The 21957-nt window shown below is 41.7% G+C and overlaps 1 protein-coding gene across 1 annotated transcript in view; it reads right to left on the bottom strand.

Moving 5' to 3' along the window:
* Window positions 1–2978: 2978 nt before the first annotated feature.
* The window catches only part of SPON1 (spondin 1), a 319734-nt gene continuing 300755 nt past the window's right edge, over window positions 2979–21957 (bottom strand). Inside the window, exons 8-16 of the mRNA XM_077820112.1 lie at window positions 17031–17232; window positions 11506–11646; window positions 10209–10284; window positions 9572–9754; window positions 8928–9098; window positions 8651–8818; window positions 7051–7215; window positions 4042–4305; window positions 2979–3142 (exon numbers count right to left, since the gene is read on the bottom strand). Of these exons, the coding sequence (XP_077676238.1) occupies window positions 2979–3142; window positions 4042–4305; window positions 7051–7215; window positions 8651–8818; window positions 8928–9098; window positions 9572–9754; window positions 10209–10284; window positions 11506–11646; window positions 17031–17232 (1534 nt within the window). The remainder of the gene's footprint in view (window positions 3143–4041; window positions 4306–7050; window positions 7216–8650; window positions 8819–8927; window positions 9099–9571; window positions 9755–10208; window positions 10285–11505; window positions 11647–17030; window positions 17233–21957) is intronic.

The raw sequence follows: 21957 nt of genomic DNA on the forward strand, positions 1-21957 counted from the left end.
TCATGAGTTACAAGCAAGAACCATTTAAATGTTTTATTGATTTGATATGCAGTGAATATTATGCTACTGGAAAGTTTACATTAACAACGCAATCATTCTACATACTATATATCAGAACTTTTTGTTTTCCTTAGAAAATCAACCTATTTTTTTGTTTGTGTATATATATAGATTTTTTATTTATTTTTTTTTTTACAAAAAGTAACAAGCTTAAATATTTTTTTGTATCAAGGTAGAAGAAAGTCAGCAAAGTGAACTGGGAAAAATGGATCAACAGAAAAATAATACGCTAAGCTGGATCTAGACAGAAACCACCACATCTCTAACTGCAAGCTATTTTGTGATTGCTAGTATTAAGAATGTGAAAACTCAAACATCCATAGCCTTGGTGAGCCGAAGAGGAATGACTGGAAATAACAGTGAGCTGTCCTGGGTAAGGGAAAATAAAGGAAATTGATTATTGAAATTGAACTAGAAACACAGTGTAAGGATTGCCAGAAGTTTTTCCTTTTAGGCATGTTCAAATAATATCACATTTCATACATACTCGAGTATATATTTGGATTCAACTATCGTCAGAACATAGCCAAAGGGAATAAACCTAACATTTAAAACCATCTGATGACATGGAACATACAGGAAGAATGCTAGTGACTGGGAACAGAGCATCGACAATTGATGACATTTTGTTACAGAAACTGGAGTGGCCTTTTACGTAGGTTTTGCAGAAGCATGAACAAGCCAGAAGGGCTTGCGAAGTAGCAGCACCCGATCCAGGAGAAAACAAAGAACTCTCACAGCCGACAGGACCAGTATGGGCTTGTCAGGTTAAAGAGGCACAAATCTGAGCTTCTAATGACTACCATCGACTGCTTGGCACCTGTTGGTGTAGAAGCTGTTACCAAGAGCAAGGGCTTGTAAAGAACATGTGGCATGGTTCTCATTTGCATCTGTGTTTCTACCCAGGGACAGCTCCTGGGAACCTCAGGGTTTAGTCTGGTACCCACCCTTTCTCCTGAAGAGGCTGTCTGGTCACTCCTGCAGTATTTATGATATTCCATGGGGTCTTTTAGCTCAGATGGCTGCTTTGGATAGAATAGGCCAGGCAGGTAGGGACCATACATTTATTTGTGCAAACTTAGTGATCATGATAAAATGACCTGAGCTCAGTCAAATGCAAAGTGTTTGGTTTTCAGAGGTTAGTGAAAAACCTTTTTCTGGTTTGGCTCCGCAAGGTTTGCACCCACTGCTGCATTGGTCTTAACTTCATTCTGGGGCCAAGAGATGCAGCAAAATGTACTAAGGTATTAGGGAAGGCCCAGCAGGGGTTTTACAGAAAGAGGATGAAGGGGGAAGAGCCTCAGCCAGACACTCCGAGGGGCAGGGAAGGCTTCCTGCTGTTGTTGGAGAGAGAATGACACAAAAGTGGCAACAGTCCACATGAATTATGAAATTCAAAACCAGGTGCTCGATTTTGGGGCTTGTGACCAAGTATAAATGATCTGAATAAATTATCTACAGCTGGTTTAAAAGGAAATATAAAGTTTCATTTTTTCCCTTCATTTCTCTCAAACTTGTTTTTAAAAAGAGTTATCAATGAACAGTCTTTATTCTCAGTGCATCATTATTGATAAATAGGTTTATAATCCCTTTCTTGCACAAAAGTTACAAATGTACCTTTATTTCCCAATTTTAAATGTTGAAACCTTAAGAAATGAAGACTGACCAGTGCATTAGCAGGCCTGGGATCCAGCAGCTGGTCTGTGTCCGGGGATAGTACCGGATGCTTCAGAGGAAAGGTGTGAAAAATCTCAAGGCAGTAACATACATTAGGTATGAGAAGTTACTTTCTGACCTTTGGCAGCTAGTGGGTGGCTTACGCTGTCAGGCATGATTTTTATCTTAGCTAGTGAAACTTCAGGCCATAGTCCTATAATTCACAAATGTCTACGCGTTTTAAAAATCCGCATAAACTGTTTGTTGCAAGCATATATTCTATGGCCGTGAATGTCACAGACTGATTATGCATCAAGTAACACACAAAAATCCTTCTATTAGTTTTCAGTTGGCTGCTCCCCCCATCTGTGCATAAGGTATATCTCAGCACCTTTTCAACACCATTCATTGTTTTATATACCTCTTCACTAAACTATTCCTAATTTTTCAGTCTCTCATATGGAAGTCCTTCCATGCCATAATCATTGCCTTTGTCTTTCTTTAGACCTCCTTGTCTTTCTAGACCTCCTTTTGGAGATGGTGGTGGGCAGAACCGAACATGGTGTTCAGGATTAGGGTTCACACTATCTGTATTTTTCCTGTGTGTGATTTTTTTATCACCACTGCTCATTGAGCAGACACTGTTACTGAGCTATCCAGACTGATGCCTTTGTATCTGAGTTGTTTAAAGAAGTATGGGGATCCTCATGAAGAAAAATATATAGGATAGTAACTATTCAATACTAGTTTAACCCTCATGGTGGGAAGAGATAAATATGTATCTTTAATATTATTGAACCAGCATTATTGAAATTATTCCTTGGCACAGTTGTGTAATCACATAGGCACTGCTTTGGATATTTTGAAATCAAATCAAATGAGACAATTCCTTCCACGTGTGAAATATGTCACTTTAACTTAGTTACGTTAATATGCATGCACCCCATGTCTGTACAGGAAATATTTCTATATGGCTATTGCATATCCACAGAGATGTTTTTATTTCAGAGTTAAATGACTCACAATGACTTACTAGTTTTATGCATTAAGGGCTAGCTGGAGTATCAAGGAACCACTCTCAGCATACATTTGTGAGGAAATATTTATAAAATATATTTCTTGCACCAGCAAGACTAAGAAGCAACCCACACTGCAAAAATGAAGACTAATATACACCATTTGTATATATTTTTTAAAAAAATCAAACCATGGTTGACTTTCCATTTAGCTCAGACTCCATCACTTTGCAGCCTAGGGTTTTGCTAACAAGGGTGAACATTACATGCTCTTATCTCCTTCTTGTCTTTGCAGCTGGTAAACTGAGTGCTTTTGAACCTCTTCTTTACTGTCATGAAGCGTTCCTGAATTCCACCGCCACAAAGTTTGGTACATTCTGACCAAGCAGTCCATGGTCTCATCTTACAACCTAAAAATAAAAACATTTATCAATGCTATTTTAGCTAGCTTTTCATCTCTATCTCCCCGGTGTATGTACGCATACACACTCTCAAGATTTTATTATTGTAGCACTAAAAGGCTCCAATCAGGTCCAGTCTAGGCCCATTGTGGTAGGTGCTGTACAAAAGACAATTCCTTCCCCCAAAAGTTTTCATCTACCTGTTATAACCTAGACTGTAATTACCAGAATGTGCGGAACAAGGTATCATTCAAACAAGCATATAATAATCCAGCAAGCGTTAGCATCGCACATGATATAGCTAATCTTAGGGACCATGTCTGAAAATATTACGCCAGTCGAGAGCAGCCCGAGCATTAGAAATTTGATCCCCATTTGGATTAGAACGTCCCCGTAGACCAGGGATGTTGGTATTGGAGTTTTGCTAAAGCCTAGCATGAAAAAGATGCTAGCTAAGACATTTATAGCTGGATTTAGGAGCAAATTTTGCCACAGTTCAACTTAATTGGAGCTGGAGTTTTTAGTCAGTGTTAGCTTTTTTGGTGGTCTAGCAACAAAAGGAACTCTCTGCCAGATGAGTCTAATAGCTGAATGTTCCACAACTCATTGTTTGTACGGAAGGACCTTACTGAGAAAGAACAAGATATTCTTAGAGATGCACAAACATACCCCGTTTTCTTTCGGGAACGGGTTAAAAGCTCTCTAGTTGCAACTTGCTACTGAAGTTCAGATCTGACCTTCAATGCTGAAAGATGAAAGCCAAGAACACAAGCCCACTGTAACTTGATTGAAGCTTTTTCTAGAATGTAATGCTATTGCAGTGGCGTGCTGCTACTCACAGACTTGTGCCTGTTATGAACAAAGGTCAAGCTGCCATGAGTAGCCTAAGGAATGTGGATAACACACACCTGGATACAGCTCACCATCTACATCTTCCTTGGCATGTTCACTTCTCCTTTTCTCACGGGCTTCTTTCCACCGCCTTTTCTCTAGACCTGGACCTCTCAAGCATTTTCTTATTCGGCATTTTTTACGTTGGACAGTTTCTGGGCACGGTGCTCCTCCAAACTGTGGTTCCATTTTAATCATTCTTGTCCTGATCATATGACCTTTTCCACAGGATTTATTGCATTCAGACCACTTGGACCACTCAGTTAATTCACAGTCAATGGCTGTAAAGAAAGAAATACTGGCAATTGTAACAACTCTTTGGGACCTTACCAGATGATGTAGAAGCAACATATGGCTTTGCCTAATGAGCTTTCATATCCAAAATACATGAACATGACGATTCACCCAGTCTTCAGAGTAAGTTTTGAAAGAAAACACATTAAAAATCTCTGCGCAATCAGGAGGAAATACTTTGCATTAGCTGCCACTCCCTCAACCATCCCGGGAAAGAATAGTGCTGAGAGGTCACCAACTTTAAAAAAAAAAAATAGTCCTGTTCCTCCTTAAATGCTCTGCTCTGGTGGCAGGAAAGAAGGTTTTGACCATCTATTAGTCCATTTTCAATAGTTCCTCTGGAGTAAGGCACACCACCCCAAACATCATATGAGTAAGGATGTTAAATAATGAATACGGTGCACCCGTATAGGACCTGCTCTCCAAGAATCTGAAAGCATTTTACTAATAGTAATGAATATTAAGAATAGTCACATGATTGAAGCAAGTATTGTTATCCCCTTTTTACAGCTGGGGAAACTAAGGCACAGAGCTTTTTAACTTTAGTTTTTTTACAGTCCCAGAACAAATCAGTGAAAGAGACAGGACTTGAACTTAGATTTCCTGAATCATAGTTCCATACTGTAGGCACAGGGCCATTGATACCCCAAAAGTCTGTATTCAGGACTTTCCAGCATTGCTTTAAAAATCAAACTCTCACTGACTGACTAACACTCAAAAAGCAGAAATAATCATATTTATTCCAAAAAAATAATTTGTAAATTATTTAAGAAGCATTCAGTTACAAAATTGCATCATAAGAATTTGTGCCAGGGGTTATACCCAATGCTGTCTCTGGCTAAAAATGCAGGTAGTTTTATGCAGGGCATTACAACACTTGGCTGGCAAAGAGTACAATAAGAATATTTTATCACATCCATCAGTAAGGGCTTCCTCTCTGCCTTGCTTTTCTTAAGAAGTGCAAAGCAGCAATAAGAGGGCAGCTGGGGATTCTGTCATGTGCGGGAAACCCCAGGTGGTGTATGAGGCTCTGCAGCACTTGGTCAGAAGCTGCTCTAATTACACACACAGAGATCAGAGAAACAGGAGCATAGTTTTAAGCCACACTGCCCCTGGGTGCTAAACTTGAACCAAACCCAAGGCCCAACATTTTACTTGCTTGCTATTGGAGACTGGAAGAAATTATTCATTTGGAAAAAATCATGGTTTCACTAACTAACTCTTTACTGGCCTGGCATGGAGTTGGGTAGGTTGAACTAATTTCCAAATCCACTATCATCTGAACTATTCGTAGACTAAACTGTGTTTTGCCAAAGTCCCCCCATCCACATCTTGTTATTGTCTCTCATGGCCTATGTCATGGTGTCAGTCAAGTTCCTAGTGCTCAGGAGACACCATCACATCAACAAAAAAAAAAATCACATCAACAATTGGCAAGAAGTGACACCCTTAGTGGTAGACTCAGCAGAGGCCAAGAATGCTGGTCCTTCCACCCCTCTAGGTTTAAGATGGAAGCTGGGGTTGCTGCTTCCCATACTGTCCTTGTTCCAATAAGGAGAAGATTGTGAATGGCTGAATTTTCATTCATACAAAGAGGTCCATGGACATGCTATTATATTTCATAACTACAACAATAAGCAGAAAGAATCCAGTTATATTTCCTTAAAGGGAACAGTTAGTAAGGAGCTAAGATGTGGCATGAAAAGACGGCAAGGTGTTCATTTTTTAATAAATCTGGCACTGTGGGAAATCTGTATACTTTGAGTGAAAGGCACTGCACATGCTAAGTGCCCTCTCTATCTCACATATTAGGTGAGGGTAACTTTGCCTGGACTGGATTACCTGTGGAGATGAAGCACACTGGATATTTTAATAATGGGTTATTGCTCATTTAAGTAGTATATTCTCAAATATGCACATTGTATGCAGGTCACACAATATGTATTTGAGTACCAGGATAGTCTAATGTAGCTCATGGAGTATGAAACAAGAAATCTATAAAGCACACAGAACAGCCCTTTAAATATTCATAGCGCCATTTGGGGAGGCCCTGGGGTTTTTTCCTCTGCCACAGTGGATTACCCTGTGGGGCATTTATCTTCACCATGATGGGCCTGCTGTCTCTCCCAGCTGATAGTACCCTTTATAGGTCCTCTTAATCAGCTGTGCAGACCTCTCAAAGTCCTTCACGCTGCACATATTCAGCATCTTCCAGATTTCATTTCCGAAGGACTCAAAGTTACAGACTCTCTCCCCATTAACCAGATGGGGTTGGGCAGCCGAGGAGGCAGGCATCCCGTCAGGTTCCAAGCAGCAGGCAGTGGGTCTGGAGCACAGCCACCGCAGCCCTGTCCAGGCTCCACAGCACAGACGAACCATAGCACCACGTGTTGATGCTTAGGCTACGTCTACACTATGGGCTAGGCATGTGATTCCCAGCTTGTGCAGACATCCTAAAAATAGTAGTGTCGTCATGGTAGCCTGGGCAGCCAAGCCATGGACTAGCCAGGCCGAAAGCAAACCTGCCTGAACCGCAGGGGTGCGTACTCAATACGGCTAGCCACCGCTTGTTGCTGTCCACACTATTTTTACTGTTCTGGCTCAATGAGTGCAAGCATGAGTGTATTTACACAAGCTGGGAATCACACCCTCAGCTTGTAGTGTAGATATAGCCTTAGTTTGCAGAACATGTGAAAACAGCCTTCCTCTTTCAGAGCTGTTCCTACACTTACGGCACTCTGGAAGCATGCACTTCTCCACTTGCTCCAGCTCCTCATTACAGTCTCCAAGCTCAGCTGCAGATTTCAGCATCCTTTGCCGGGTCCTCATTCCCTTCCCACAAGTGACACTGCAGTCACTCCATTCAGACCAAGGGGAGAGCATACAGGGAATGGTATCTAGTGCATGAAAAGAATGATTAGCAAAAATAACGAATCCCCATTATGCTGACAAGTTATTTAAACACAAAGCTTTGAAAGAATTAAATCTGAGCATTTGAAGAAGGGAAGCAACCCCTATTTCTTGTATTTTGCTGTTAGCTTGCTTTTTGTTTTATTCAAGTGAACTTGATGTTCCTACAAAAGCTCAGATGAAACCAAAATTTTTTTCAGGTTAACTATTAAAAATGTTTCTCTGCAAACTTTTTTCCACTTTGTTTCTGCAGAGACTTAATGCATTAGAATCAAAATACTCAAGAAAGGTACTTGTGGGCCCATTTGAAACTAGGAACTTCCTGTGAGAGAGCCTGATCTTGTGTCATTTATAACAGTCCGATTCCAAAACAAAGAACTCATCAGGGGCTGGAAATAGTATTTCATTCTAGACTTTTTTATTCCTTTATAGTAGGGGTGGGCAAACTTTTTGACCTGATGGCCACATCTGGGTATGGAAATTGTATGGCGGGCCATGAATGCTCAGAAAATTGGGGGTTGGGGTGGGGGGTGAGGGTAGGGTTCTGCCTAGGGGTGCAGGCTCTGGGGTGGGATTGGGGATGAGGGTTTGGGGGTGCAGGAGATTGCTCCAGGCTGGGACAGAAGGGTTTGGAGGGTGGGAGGGGGATCAGGGCTGGGGAAGGGGGTTCGGGTACAGGCTCCGGGCTGCATTTACCTCAAGCAGCTCCCAGAAGTAGCAGCATGTCCCTCCTCTGGCTCCTACGCAGAGGTGCAGCCAGGCGACTCTGCACGCTGCCCTGTCCGCAGGTGCCGCCCCTGCAGCTCACATTGGCTGCAGTTCCCGGCCAATGGGAGCTGCTGGGGCAGAGTGCGGAGCCTTCTGGTTGCCCCTACATGTAGGAGACGGAGGGGGGACATCCTGCTGCTTCTGGGAGCTGTGCGGAGTGGGGTCCAACCCCGCTCCGCGGCTGGACCGCCAGAGTGGGGCAAGCCCTGGACCCCGCTGTCCGGTGGGAGCTCGAGGGCTGGATTAAAACATCTGGAGGGCCAGATGCAGTACCTGGGCCACAGTTTGCCCACCCCTGCTTTACAGCAACAGTAATTACTTAAGGCAGTGGGTATTCCACTATGGAATACTTATGGGTGCCAAAAGGTATTTTGCTAATATACATGTGTATAGCATCTGGCAATGATACTGTGATATTCTGAAAGCATTGTTCTGAAAAAGTAATACGGCCATAGCAGTGAATAATTTTTCTGGAACTGATATGTCATCCTTCGGGTGGAAGTGGTACCAATGCATGTTCTCTTGAGGTAGGGAATCTGGTGCAGGGAAAAGTTGGGAATGTTTCCTGTTAGACACATTATTTGATGTGCTCAAACAATGTGTCATAAGAGTTGTCATACTTCTGTGTGTGACAGGTGGCTCGTAGACACTTACGGCACTCTGGCATCATGCATTTCTCCACCTCGGTAGTTTCCGTATTGCACATGGATCCATCAGCTGGAGTCATCTTAATCATTCTATGTCGCTTTTTCATTCCTATTCCACAGCTAGCACTGCATTCATTCCACTCTGCCCATTCCGTCACAAGGCAACTACTAGGAGCTATTTATAATGTAAAGAGAAAAAATCACTAATAGTACTCATCTAAGAAATGGTTCATTTAGTGCTTTTGTTACGGATTGGATTTTGCAAGGCTAAATGAAATACTTACAACACTCCTCATTTACAATACATTTCTCAGTTTCTTCAGTAGGTACTTTGCACATCGAGCCATCATCAGGAAATTGTTTCACGTATCTCTCTCTAGATCGCATTCCCATTCCACAGGAAACAGTACAGGGGGACCATGTAATCCATTCAGACATCATGCAAGTGGAACCATCTAAAATACAGATGAGAATTTCAATTACCTACACTGAGATTGCCACACCTTTGCCTGATAAATCTCATCTACCCTCCCCCCCCACCCTTCTTTTCAGATTTCCATATTTCTGTTTATCCACTGTATCTCATTTCTGTCTCCTGTCTTATTCTGCCATTTCCTCCATTCCTCACTTCACTCCTTTCTTCTTGCTACTCCTCCTTAACCTTCAAACATACACTCAAACAGCCTACTGAACTGCAGTAGTGAACACAGAGGACCGCATTTTCTAAGGGCACTCCATAATTTTCCACATGGGTGTTTGCAGTTTTGAACACACAAACACGTATGCATGTACTTTTCGTCAACCATCATCACTTACATCCAGAGGTGGGACCATGGAGTTACAATAGAAGGTTGGACCTCCAAGTTAAAATGCCCTCCCCCACAAAAATATTACATTTTATCCCCTCCACTCTTTCCTGTTTTGTTACCTTCATCACTACAGCCTGGGCCCATACATGGCTGAAAATCCTGGGTATCTGGACAAGGCACACTGAGGTCCAGCTGGGCTTTAAGCATTCTCTGCCTCATCCTCTTGCCCTTATCACAAGTGGAGGAGCTGCAGGCTGACCATGGGGACCAGTTTGAGTAAATGCAAGTCTCAGGGGTGTCATCTAAAATCAATCAAAAGCAGAACATGTCAACAATGGGTTAGTCTCCATTTATGCCTCTTCATTTGGTTGGTGACTTCACGAGATGTTTAACATGATTGGTTCCTTGCTGGCTAATGAAGTATTTCACTGTTTTAAATTTCACTCAGCTGGCACCTTTGTGTGATGCAGCTTGGAATTCTTCCTTGTGTTAGGATATTAAGAAGTTTGTTTTAATTCCTCCCAGATAGTCACCTGTACTGTACATTTCTAACAGATGGGACAACTGTTGCTAAACTTCTGTGGGCACCACGGTGGTTCTGTGCAGGATGCCACGCCAAAAAGCCGCAACAGAAAGAATGGAAAACTGCATCACTGTGACTTTCAGTGGGACTTGTGCTCTTAAGTCACTTAAGTGCTTTTGAAAACCCCACCATTGTCAAAAAAATCCACATAGCAGAATGTAATTAAGAAGTACCTTCTTCTTTCTCTTCTGGAACAAGATCTGCTACAATGTCATCTACATTATCAGGGATGATATTGCATTGCTCTCCCTGCAAGGAAAGAGTGGTAAAGATTTAAATGAGGAAAGTAATGGGAATAAACCAGTAGGTGTTGGCAGGATGTAAAACCAGTTGCTAGAAGCTACACAGTAACACAAGCAGGGTTTGTGCTCCAGTACCTTAACAGTTGTAAAACTACAGGAGTTATTTACGCTTGTATGCAGGGGGCTAGCACAAATCCTGTAACTCACTCAATTCCAGTAAGGCTTAAATGCTGCATACACATTGTGCTGGCCTGTTTCATAGTGGGGAATTTCACCTCTAGAGAATTTAAAATATAGGCAAGAAATGGCAACTGGCTATATAGGTTGGGATTTCCAAAAGCGTATATATACATCTAAGGAAAACAACCTGAAACGCTGATATGCGAAGAGAATGGGAAAGCTGGCTAGAAAAAATGCACAGAGAAACCTAAGTGTGAGAGTAGAGAGCAAACTAAAATGCCTGCAGTTTCAGACAGTGGCAGAAACAATGTAGTTTGGGACTGCATATGCAGGGGCCTTATATCACAAAGAAGGATACGAATGGCACCTCTGAGTACTCTGGTGGTGGGGTTACATATAGAATGCAGTGTACAGTGAGCTTAATAAATTGGAAGGAATTTGGAGAAGAGCAACACCAGTGATTAAAGGTCTGCATATATTCTTTTGAGGGAAGATAAAAAAAGTCTATGCCCAAACCATAACTAAGGACCTGCAGGTTTGAATCGGTGCTGATGTGGTTCTAAATTACAACGAAGACAAGAATATATTCAAGTGGTATAAAAAGCAGAAAGAGCAGTGATTCTTTAGGAGGATCCCCTATGAAATAACAGAGACAAATAGGATGAAACTAAGCCAAAGGAAAAGTAGCTTGAGTGTCAGGAAGCATTTCTTAACACAGGGATCCACAAGACCATGGAATAAGGTCCCATTGGAAAGTCCATCACTTGAATCATTTAACGGTTGGATGGGCAAAGAACTGGAGAACATACTGTAAGGTTCCATTCTGCATTGGCAGGGGACTAGATTATGTGACTAACCACATTAGGTTTTTCATTTCTAATCTCCATGCTTCTATGAAAAAGAAGTACTAAAATATGCAGCAGTGGACGTTTCTATCAGAATAAGGAACAGTAGATTAAAAGGGTTTCAACCGATTAAAAAAATCCATAAAATATATTTAAATTTTATTTCGTCTTTACTGCTGCCTTTTAGAATTTTATATTGCTACCTTTCGTGCAATTCTCTCAATGACAACTCTGGCCACCACTGCTATAGACCCTCCTTCTGGATCATAAAAGGGACTTTGAGGGTGATCAAGGCTCGTTAGTGGTCTTATCTTCTCTTGAGGAATTGTAGGCTTGTTGGGTGACTGCAATCAGAAAGAAAGAGATACAAATATAGATTAAAAAGGAATAAAAACACATGTATTTTGAATAATAGAATTCAACACAATGTAATTCATATACAGAAGTTAGAGCTGCTTCTGAAATGTTCAATAGGAAAATATCCCTTTTCAATGGAATGCATTCTCCCATAGCAACGACCGTCCATTATGCAGTATTTCTGTAAATCTGTGGAACTAGAACTTAACTAATAATTCTGTTCATGGTATGTGAGGTACAGTAGCACCCAGGTCACCCTACAGAACTGTGTTGGCTCTGCTGCTGTAACAGGAGAAAAATCAGTAAACACTTATTTTTGTCCTTGAAGTAAGACAGTTATTGCTCTGAATACATACAGGGAGCAGATCTCAAATGAGACCATAATGTTTTTATTTGTAGTCACTTTTCCATATGGAACTTCCCTTTAGTGTCACAAAGAAAGAGACCAAAAAGAGGAGAGAATGCATCTGTGGATGGAGAGAGACGAAACCAAAGACATCCATACTGAAACCTCCCTCACGTCAGTGACTTTACAACAGAGATGAATTTGTCACAGCATGTTTAAAATTACAGGTAAGAAACAAACAACTCAATATTATTTCTTCAGCATATTTCAAAGCTTCAACTTGTTTTTAAGTTTTGTGACCCATAAATGACCCTTAGTAATTATTTCTTTAAAATAGTAGTGGCTAGACTGAGAACCAGAATTTGACTGGAAATCCTGGGGGGAAAAGGGCACATTGTGGGAGAGGATTTTTTTTAAATTTAATTATTTGTTTCCTCTTTGTGTAGAAAGCTGGACAAACACTAGGACCCAAGCTAGACAACACATTGTTTAACTGTTTATCTTAGAGACGTATTTAAGCTATTGCACGTAAGACAAGTTCAGGACAAATGGTATGCTATGCTATTCAGTATGCTATTTCTTCTCTTGCAGATTAAGAACAAAATCCTACTCTTACTATTTGGAGCCATAGTGGGGAGGGGAAGAGAAAACAATCTTATGAACCCAATAAATTTAGAACATAAGCATTTCACCATCCCCTAAATATTTAGGTTGCAGTTGAGAGAGACCAGGTAGGGTGAGAATATAGATCTTGAAAGCAAATCCATCCTAATTCCTTGCCCCTGACATTTTAAATGCATAATTGTAATCACTGAAGTCCTATTTTATATTACAATACATTGTAACCAACAACAGTTGAGGAGAGCAAAAGCTTTCTGAGCTTAAGTTACATTTTGAACAGCACATTAGGAGACAGATCCTCAGCTGGGTAAACAATAGCTTCATTGAGGTCACTAGGGCTATGACAATTTACACCCCCGGTTCTTTATTCTAGGTACTTTATCTTTGTCTTCCTAACAAATGTCTTTGTTTTTATTATGTCATATACCAGGAGAGGGGGGAGAGGCTTCGTGAACCTAAAACCGAACTCAAAAAAGTTATGAGACTAAAAACTAGGCAAAAAGTTTTTCTTTTGGAAAGCATGCTATATAAATGTGTGAGGGGCTGGGCAAAAGTATTTGGTGCCCAAACAGGCCTGCCTATTCCTATTCCAAACCTATTCTGAGTCTCTGCATGCACATTCTCATTAATTGAGATCATATATATATTGAATGTAAACTCACAGTTAATATAAAAATCAAACCACGATTGAATTCTTCTGTTGATCCCTAGCTAGTGTCTGATACACTTTGAAGTTTACCTGACCATGCTCAGAATGCTCTTCCAGGTCATAACTATTTCAGAACAGTGATGGTGTCTGATTTCAGAAAACAAACCAAATGGTTTGCTTTGCACATAATTGCATTGCATATTTGTCCTGCAGTCTGCCTCAAGACATGAAAAACATGGAATGGCTAAAATGGAATGGAGAACACTTTTTTTTTCCTTCTTGGACGTTTGTTTTGTTTTACATCTGAGATCAGTCAAGAGGTCAGCAATAAAAACTTTGTATGTCTGAATATTGCCATAAAAACTCGTCACTGAAATGGGTAGAGAACTAGAGCAATAGCTAGAGAAGGGGTGGAAAATTTAGTATTGACAACTGTCTTTTACATCAACTTTGTTTTCTGACAAAAACAGAAAAAGTTTGTTAAAAATGTCCACTGTACATAAAAAATGTGTTTTGGGACAGTCACAAGTCCAAAATAATTTTTATTAGCAAACACAATTCTGTTTGGAGCTAGAGAGTAAAATAAGGCATTATTTTAACTGTGTGAATTCTCAGGGAACATTCATCAACCTAATCACTTTTGGGGAATTTACAACATAAATATGAGCATCGTTAGTTACTTGTATTAAGGTAATACCTAGAAGTCCCAGCTGAGATTAGGGACCCATTGTGCTAGGAACCATACAAACATATAGTGAGAGACATAACTAATAAAAGGCAAGATGAAAAGAACAAGATCTTTAGATCTTCACCTGTATGCACTACTTTAATTACAAATTGCTTTAATTCTTTATATTAAATAGCACTAGCTTTTATAAATTATTAATCTATTTTTTGTCCTGATGCCTTTTTATACCAGAAGCCCAGGGTTTTGGAGTTAGTGGATTTCATGAATGGTGTCATATTTTACTGTTGGAGGATGAGTATAGTTAGCAGCCAGGTGGCAGGAGAGGCACATTTTATGTCAGCAACTGATGAGTGAACGTAATCTCCTGATTGCTTTGCTTTACCACAGAAGACAGGAATCTTCCACTCGATGCATACATTATTTTTGCTTGTTTGTTTCTTTCAAAACAGATTTACTGTATTGCAAACATAACCATGCAGGGGACAGTGTAAGAACAGAAGAGCTGCAGCTGAAAAATAATTCTGGTGATAAATGGAAAGGCAGGTCTGTGGAGGCACAAACATATAGGAATCAACCAAAAATCTCAACGGCATTTTCTCTCTGTGCAGTTACTCATGATCATTTAGGTAGCTGTAGTGTGATCACTCCACAACAGGATATCTGAGTGAGCCAAAACTTCAATTCTTTTGGTCCCCTGCAATTCTGTTCACATATTTCTCAAGAATCTTATCTCGTCCACGCACTGAGGTGCACAAGTTCTTGTCCCCAATCATAATTTCTTTGCAAACCTTTAGGATGGTTCTTTATTCTATGTGCCTTCCCCCATGCTGTTGTTTTCTTTTTTATTTCCTCCTTTTCCAAGAATTTTATCTGTTTTTGTAGCTACCTGTCTTTGCTACTGGAGCATAAAACTTTCTGGGAGATGTGGTTGGCTTTTGCTCAGCTTTTGTTGGCTGAGTCTATATGTTTAGCTCCATACACCATCCCAAGGATCACACAGATGCTGCAGACTGTTATCTTATATATCCATGGCTTGATATAGAGTAATTATTTCCTTGCTGGTACAGATTTTGTAACAGATAAGAAAATAAGAACGGCCATACTAGACCATACAGGCTAGACTAGGCCATACAGACCAATGGTCCATCTAGCCCAATATCCTGTCTTCCAACAGTGGCCCATGCCACATGCTTCAGAGAGAATGAAAAGAACAGGACAATTATCATGTGATCCATCTTCTGTTGTGCAGTCCCAGGTTCTGGCAGTCAAAGGTTTAAGAATACCCACAGCATGGGGTCGTATCCCTGACCATCTTGGATAATAGCCATTGACAAGCCTATTCCCCAGGAACTGATATAATTCTTTTTTGAACCAAGTTATACTTTTGGCCTTCAGAACATACCCTGGCAACAAGTTCCACAGATTGGCTATGCGTTATATGAAGAATTACTTCCTTATATTTGTTTGTACTTGCTGCCTATTAATTTCATTGCATGACCCCTAGTTCTTGTGTTATGTAAAGAGGTAAATAAACCTTCCTTAGTCACTTTCTCCACACCATTCACGATTTTATAGTTGTCTATCATATCCTCCCTCAGTCTCTTTTCTAATTTAAAGTCCCAGTCTTTTAAATCTCTCCTTGTATGTAAGCTGTCCCATACCCATAATCATTTTTGTTGCCCTTCTTTGTACTTTTCCCAATTCTCATTGTTTTTTGTTTTGTTTTGTTTTTGAGATGGGATGACCAGAACTGCAAGCAGTATTCCAGGTGTGGGCTTACTATGGATTTATATAGTGGTATTGTGATATTTTCTGTCTTATTATCTATCCTTTTCCTAATGGCTCCTAATATTGTGTTAGCTTCTTGACTACCGCTGCACATGGAGCAAATGTTTTCAGAAACCTATCGATGATGACTCCAAGATCTCTTGTTTGAATGGTAGCAGCTAATTCAGACCCCGTCATTTTGTATTTATAGTTGCAATTGTTTTCTAATGTGCATGACTTTGTATTTATCAACACTGAGTTTCATCTGCCATTTTTTTGCCCAGTCACCCAGTTTTGTGAGATCCCTTTGTAACTATTCAGTCAGCTTTAGACTTAAGTATATTGATTAATTTTGTATTGTCTGTGAACTTTGCCACCTCACTGTTTACCCCCTTTTCCAGATCGTTCCCCAACATATCGTTTTCATCTGTGCGTCTGATAATACAGTAATTTACTATAGTTTCAACCAATTTTCCTGGTACTGAAGTTAGATTTACCAATCTGTAATTGCCAGGATCACCTCTGGAGCCTTTTTACAGTTAGGCATTACATTAGCTATTCTCCAGTCATCTGGTACAGATGCTGATTTAAACAGTAAGTTACATAACAGTTAACAGTTCTGCAGTTTCACATTTGAGTTCCTTCAGAACTTTTGGGTGAATACCACCTGGTCCTTGTGACTTATTACTGCTTAATTTATCATTTTGTTCCAAAATCTTTTGGTTCAGGTGTGTGGCTCTCCCTCGTGTCCTCTGCAGTGAAGATTGATGCAAATAATTCATTTAGGTTCTCCACAACAACCTTGTCTTCCTTGAGTGCTCCTTTAGTGCCTCAATCATCTCAATCAGCCCCACTGATTGTTTGGCGGGCTTCCTCTAGCCAAGTAATTGCTTTGGTCACCCAATGTTATTCTGTGTCCCAATATAATTGAGTTAAACTAGCACCCTGGGATTTTTGATGGCACATGGGTTAGTGTTAACACTTGTTGGGAAACTGAGTACTTATCTGTACCTAATTTTTAGTAACCTAAGTTCATTTTTCTTCAGAGAGCGGGGTCATCAGTGCACAACAATGTCACAAGAAGCATCTAAGAGCTCAGACTGGGGAAATCAGGCACAATAAAAGACAACAATTGCTACCAATGTCTGTTCCAATTGCCTTTCATTTTCCTATGAAAGGAATGATTTGCCGAATATTAAGAGGTTTTCACGAAGTTGTGGATTATGAGCTTTCACTCTTAACAGCTATGTTAATTAAGGTAGAGCTTATGTTTTAAAGCCATTACAAGTATTACAACTACCTCATAGGTAACCCCACTGTCGGTACCAGCATCCCAGGGTATCAGATCCTGAACAACTTTCTGAACCCAGCCACAATCCTTGGTACAGAGGTCTTCGGCTGACAGGCCTACATTCCAATCAGGACTGGGGCCTAGCATGGTAAGGAAAGACATCAGGTGACGAGTCCTGTCCACAGAAAATTCAGCAGAGGGAGCAGCTCTCCTGCAAATAAGAAACAGGAAGATAAAGTTAACCGCTCAAGTAAAGTTTGCTATTTGAGCAGCAATGAGATTTGTTTAAATGGAGAAAAAATTAGTCAGCTCAGACACAACATGTATCTGAAATCTAGAGATAAACAGAGAGATGTGATAGGGTGAAGGCACAACCCGACTCTCATAAACTGTATCCTTTTCAGCAGTGAGACAGCCTTTGCGTATTATATATTGAAATGGCTCTTACTTCATTCAAGCATGTTTATGGTTTATTGTGTCTCAATGGCTTGGAATTAAGAGTTGTGGCAAGTGTCCTTACTTCATAGTCATGTAACAAAAAAGCCTTGTCAATATGTTCTCATATACCATAACAAATTAAAAGCTTCAAGCAACATAGTAGGAAGTACCATGAAGTAATATTCATTTTTGACTGTCAGGATATTTTTAATCAGCAATGCATTGTGGCTTCAATTTAAAAAGTGTCTAGAATTTGCAACTTAAAAAAATAATCATTAGTTAGATTTTCGTGCTCATGTGAGTGATTCACAGCACTGGCTAGACCAAGAGAATAATGCAGCCAGGCATTGTGCAAGTTTCTGCTAATATACATCAGTGATGATGTGCAAGCACCCCTACTTGTCCCATACTTGCCAAAGATTCTCTCAAGGAGAGACTGTTAATTATGTGGTGCTTTGTGCTGTAGACCAATAACTATCAAATTCCTATTCAACTGGAAACTAAAACCAAATCTGAGCCAAAATCTCCATTCACATGTAAAACATTAGAATATTAACTCATTTTGTCATCTTTCCTATGAACAGCAACTGCTAGGTTACTTTACATATAATTAGGGCTGTCAATTAATCACAGTTAACTCACGCAATTAACTCAAAAAAATTAATCACGATTAATCACACTGTTAAACAATAGAATACCAGTTGAAATGTATTAAATATTTTTGGATGTTTTTCTACATTTTCAAATATATTGATTTCAATTACAGCATGGAATACAAAGTGTATAGTGCTCATTTTATATTTTTTTTATTACAAATATTTGCACTGTAAACATCAGAAAAATAAATAGTATCTTTCAATGCACCTCATACAAGTAATGTAGTGTAATCTCTTTACTGTGAAAGTGTAACTTACAAATGTAGATTTTTTTGTAACATAACTGAACTCAGAAACAAAACAGTGTAAAACTTTAAAGCCTACAAGTCCACTCAGTTCTACTTCTTGTTCAGCCAATTGCTAAGCCCTGGTCTACACTAGGAGTTTAGGTCGAATTTAGCAGCATTAAATCAATGTCAACATGCACCCGTCCACACGATGAAGCCCTTTTTTTGACTTAAAGGGCTCTTAAAATTGATTTCCTTAATCCACCTCTGACAAGTGGATGAGCGCTCAAATTGGCCTTGCCAGGTTGAATTTGGGGTACTGCGGATGCAATTAGACGATACTGGCCTCCGGGAGCTATCCCAGAGTGCTCTATTGTGACCACTCTGGACAGCACTCTCAACTCAGATGCACTGGCCAGGTAGACAGGAAAAGGCTCACAAACTTTTGAATTTCAATTTCCTATTTGCATGGTCACCTGCAGCTTGCCACGCTGGCCAGAGCTCATCAGCAGAGGTGACCATGATGGAGTCCCAGAATCGCAAAAGAGCTCCAGCATGGACCAAATGGGAGGTACGGGATCTGATCGCTGTATGGGGAGAGGAATCCGTGCTATCAGAACTACGTTCCAGTTTTCGAAATGCCAAAACATTTGTCAAAATCTCACAGGGCATGAAGGACAGAGGCTATAACAGGGACCCGAAGCAATGCCATATGAAACTTAAGGAGCTGAGGCAAACCTACCAGAAAACCAGAGAGGCGAACGGCCGCTCCGGGTCAGAGCCCCAAACATGCTGCTTCTATGATGAGCTGCATGCCATTTTAGGGGGTTCAGCCACCACTATCCCAGCTGTGTTGTTTGACTCCTTCAATGGAGATGGAGGCAACACAGAGGCAGGTTTTGGGGACGAGGAAGATGATGATGATGAAGTTGCAGTTAGCTCACAACAAGCAAGCGGAGAAACCGGTTTTCCCGACAGCCAGGAACTGTTTCTCACCCTGGACCTGGAGGCAGTCCCCCCCGGACCCACCCAAGACTGCCTCCCGGACCCACCATGGGAAAAAAGGGACTCTGGTGAGTGTACCTTTTAAAATAGTATACATGGTTTAAAAGCAAGCATGTTTAATGATTAATTTGCCCTGGCATTTGCGGCTCTCCTGGATGTACTCCCAAAGCCTTTGCAAAAGGTTTCTGGGGAGGGCAGCCTTATTCCACCCACAATGGTAGGACACTTTACCACACCAGGCCAGTAGCACGTACTCGGGAATCATTGTAGAACAAAGCATTGCAGTATATGTTTGCTGGCATTCAAACAACATCCATTTTTTATCTCTCTGTGTTATCCTCAGGAGAGTGACAGCATTCATGGTCACCTGGTTGAAATAGGGAGCTTTTCTTAAGGGGACATGCAGAGGTGCCCGTTCCTGCTGGGCTGTTTGCCTGTGACTGAACAGAAATGTTCCCCGCTGTTAGCCGGGGGGGGATGAGGGGCGGCAAAATGCGACCTTGGAACGAAAGCACATGTGCTGTGTATGTAATGTTAACAGCAAGGTTTACCATGAAAGAGTGTAGCCATTGTTCTAGAAAATGTGTCTTTTTAAATACCACTGCCTCTTTTTTTTTTCCTCCACCAGCTGCATGTGTTTCAATGATCACAGGATCTTCTCCTTCCCAGAGGCTAGTGAAGATTAGAAGGTGAAAAAACCGCACTCATGATGAAATGTTCTCTGAGCTCATGGTGTCCTCCCACACTGACAGAGCACAGATGACTGCGTGGAGGCAGACAATGTCAGAGTGCAGGAAAGCACAGTATGACCGGGAGGAGAGGTGGCGGGCTGAAGAGAGTAAGTGGAGGGCTGAAGAGAGGGCTGAAGCTGAAAGGTGGCGGCAGCGTGATGAGAGGAGGCAGGATTCAATGCTGAGGCTGCTGGAGGATCAAACCAACATGCTCCAGCGTATAACTGAGCTGCAGGAAAGGCAGCAGGAGCACAGACTGCTGCTACAGCCCCTGTGTAACCAACCACCTTCCTCCCCAAGTTCCATAGCCTCCTCACCCAGACGCCCAAGAACGCGGTGGGGGGGCCTCCGGTCACCCAGCCACTCCACCCCAGAGGATTGCCCAAGCAACAGAAGGCTGGCATTCAATAAGTTTTAAAGTTTTAAACTTTTAAAGTGCTGTGTGGCCTTGTCCTTCCCTCCTCCACCACCCCTCCTGGTGCTTCTCTCCTCCACCACCCCTCCTGGGCTACCTTGGTAGTTATCCCCCTGTTTGTGTGATGAATGAATAAAGAATGCATGAATATGAAGCAACAATGACTTTATTGCTTCTGCAAGCGGTGACTGAAGGGAGGAGGGGAGGGTGGTTAGCTTACAGGGAAGTAGAGTGAACCAAGGGGTGGGGGGTTTCATCAAGGAGAAACAAACAGAACTTTGACACCGTAGCCTGTCCAGTCATGAAACTGGTTTTCAAAGCTTCTCTGATGCGCACCGCACCCTCCTGTGCTCTTCTAACTGCCCTGGTGTCTGGCTGTGCGAAACTGTGCAAAACCAGCACAGCAGCCAGGCGATTTGCCTCAACCTCCCACCCCGCCATAAACGTCTCCCCCTTACTCTCACAGAGATTGTGGCGCGCACAGCAAGCGGCAATAACAGCGGGAATATTGGTTTCACTGAGGTCTAACCGAGTCAGTAAACTGTGCCAGCGTGCTTTTAAATGTGCAAATGCACATTCCACCACCATTCTGCACTTGCTCAGCCTGTACTTGAACAGCTCCTGACTACTGTCCAGGCTGCCTGTGTATGGCTTCATGAGCCATGGCATTAAGGGGTAGGCTGGGTCCCCAAGGATACATATAGGCATTTCAACGTCCCCAATGGTTATTTTCTGGTCTGGGAATAAAGTCCCTTCTTGCAGCTTTTGAAACAGACCAGAGTTCCTGAAGATGCGAGCGTCATGTACCTTTCCCGGTCATCCCACATTGATGTTGGTGAAATGTCCCTTGTGACCCACCAGTGCTTGTAGCACTATTGAAAAGTACCCCTTGCAGTTTATGTACTCGCTGGCTTGGTGCTCCGGTGCCAAGATAGGAAAATGGGTTCCGTCTATGGCCCCACCACAGTTAGGAAATCCCATTGCAGCAAAGCCATCCACTATGACCTGCACATTTCCCAGGGTCACTACCCTTGATATCAGCAGATCTTTGATTGCGTTGGCTACTTGCATCACAGCAGCCCCCACAGTAGATTTGCCCACTCCAAATTGATTCCTAACTGACTGGTAGCTGTCTGGCGTTGCACGTTTCCACAGGGCTATTGCCACTCGCTTCTCAACTGTGAGGGTTGCTCTCATCTTGCTATTCTTGCGCCTCAGGGCAGGGGAAAGCAAGTCACAAAGTTCCATGAAAGTGCCCTTACGCATGCGAAAGTTTCACAACCACTGGGAATTGTCCCAGACCCGCAACACTATGCGGTGCCACCAGTCTGTGCTTGTTTCCCGAGCCCAGAATAGGCGTTCCACTGCATGAACCTGGCCCATTAGCACCATGATGCCCACATTGCCAGGGCCCCTGCTTTGAGAGAAGTCTGTGTCCATGTCCTCATCACTCATGTTACCGCG

This window comes from Eretmochelys imbricata, chromosome 6, assembly GCF_965152235.1.
Source record: "Eretmochelys imbricata isolate rEreImb1 chromosome 6, rEreImb1.hap1, whole genome shotgun sequence".
NCBI classification, from domain to species: Eukaryota; Metazoa; Chordata; order Testudines; family Cheloniidae; genus Eretmochelys; species Eretmochelys imbricata.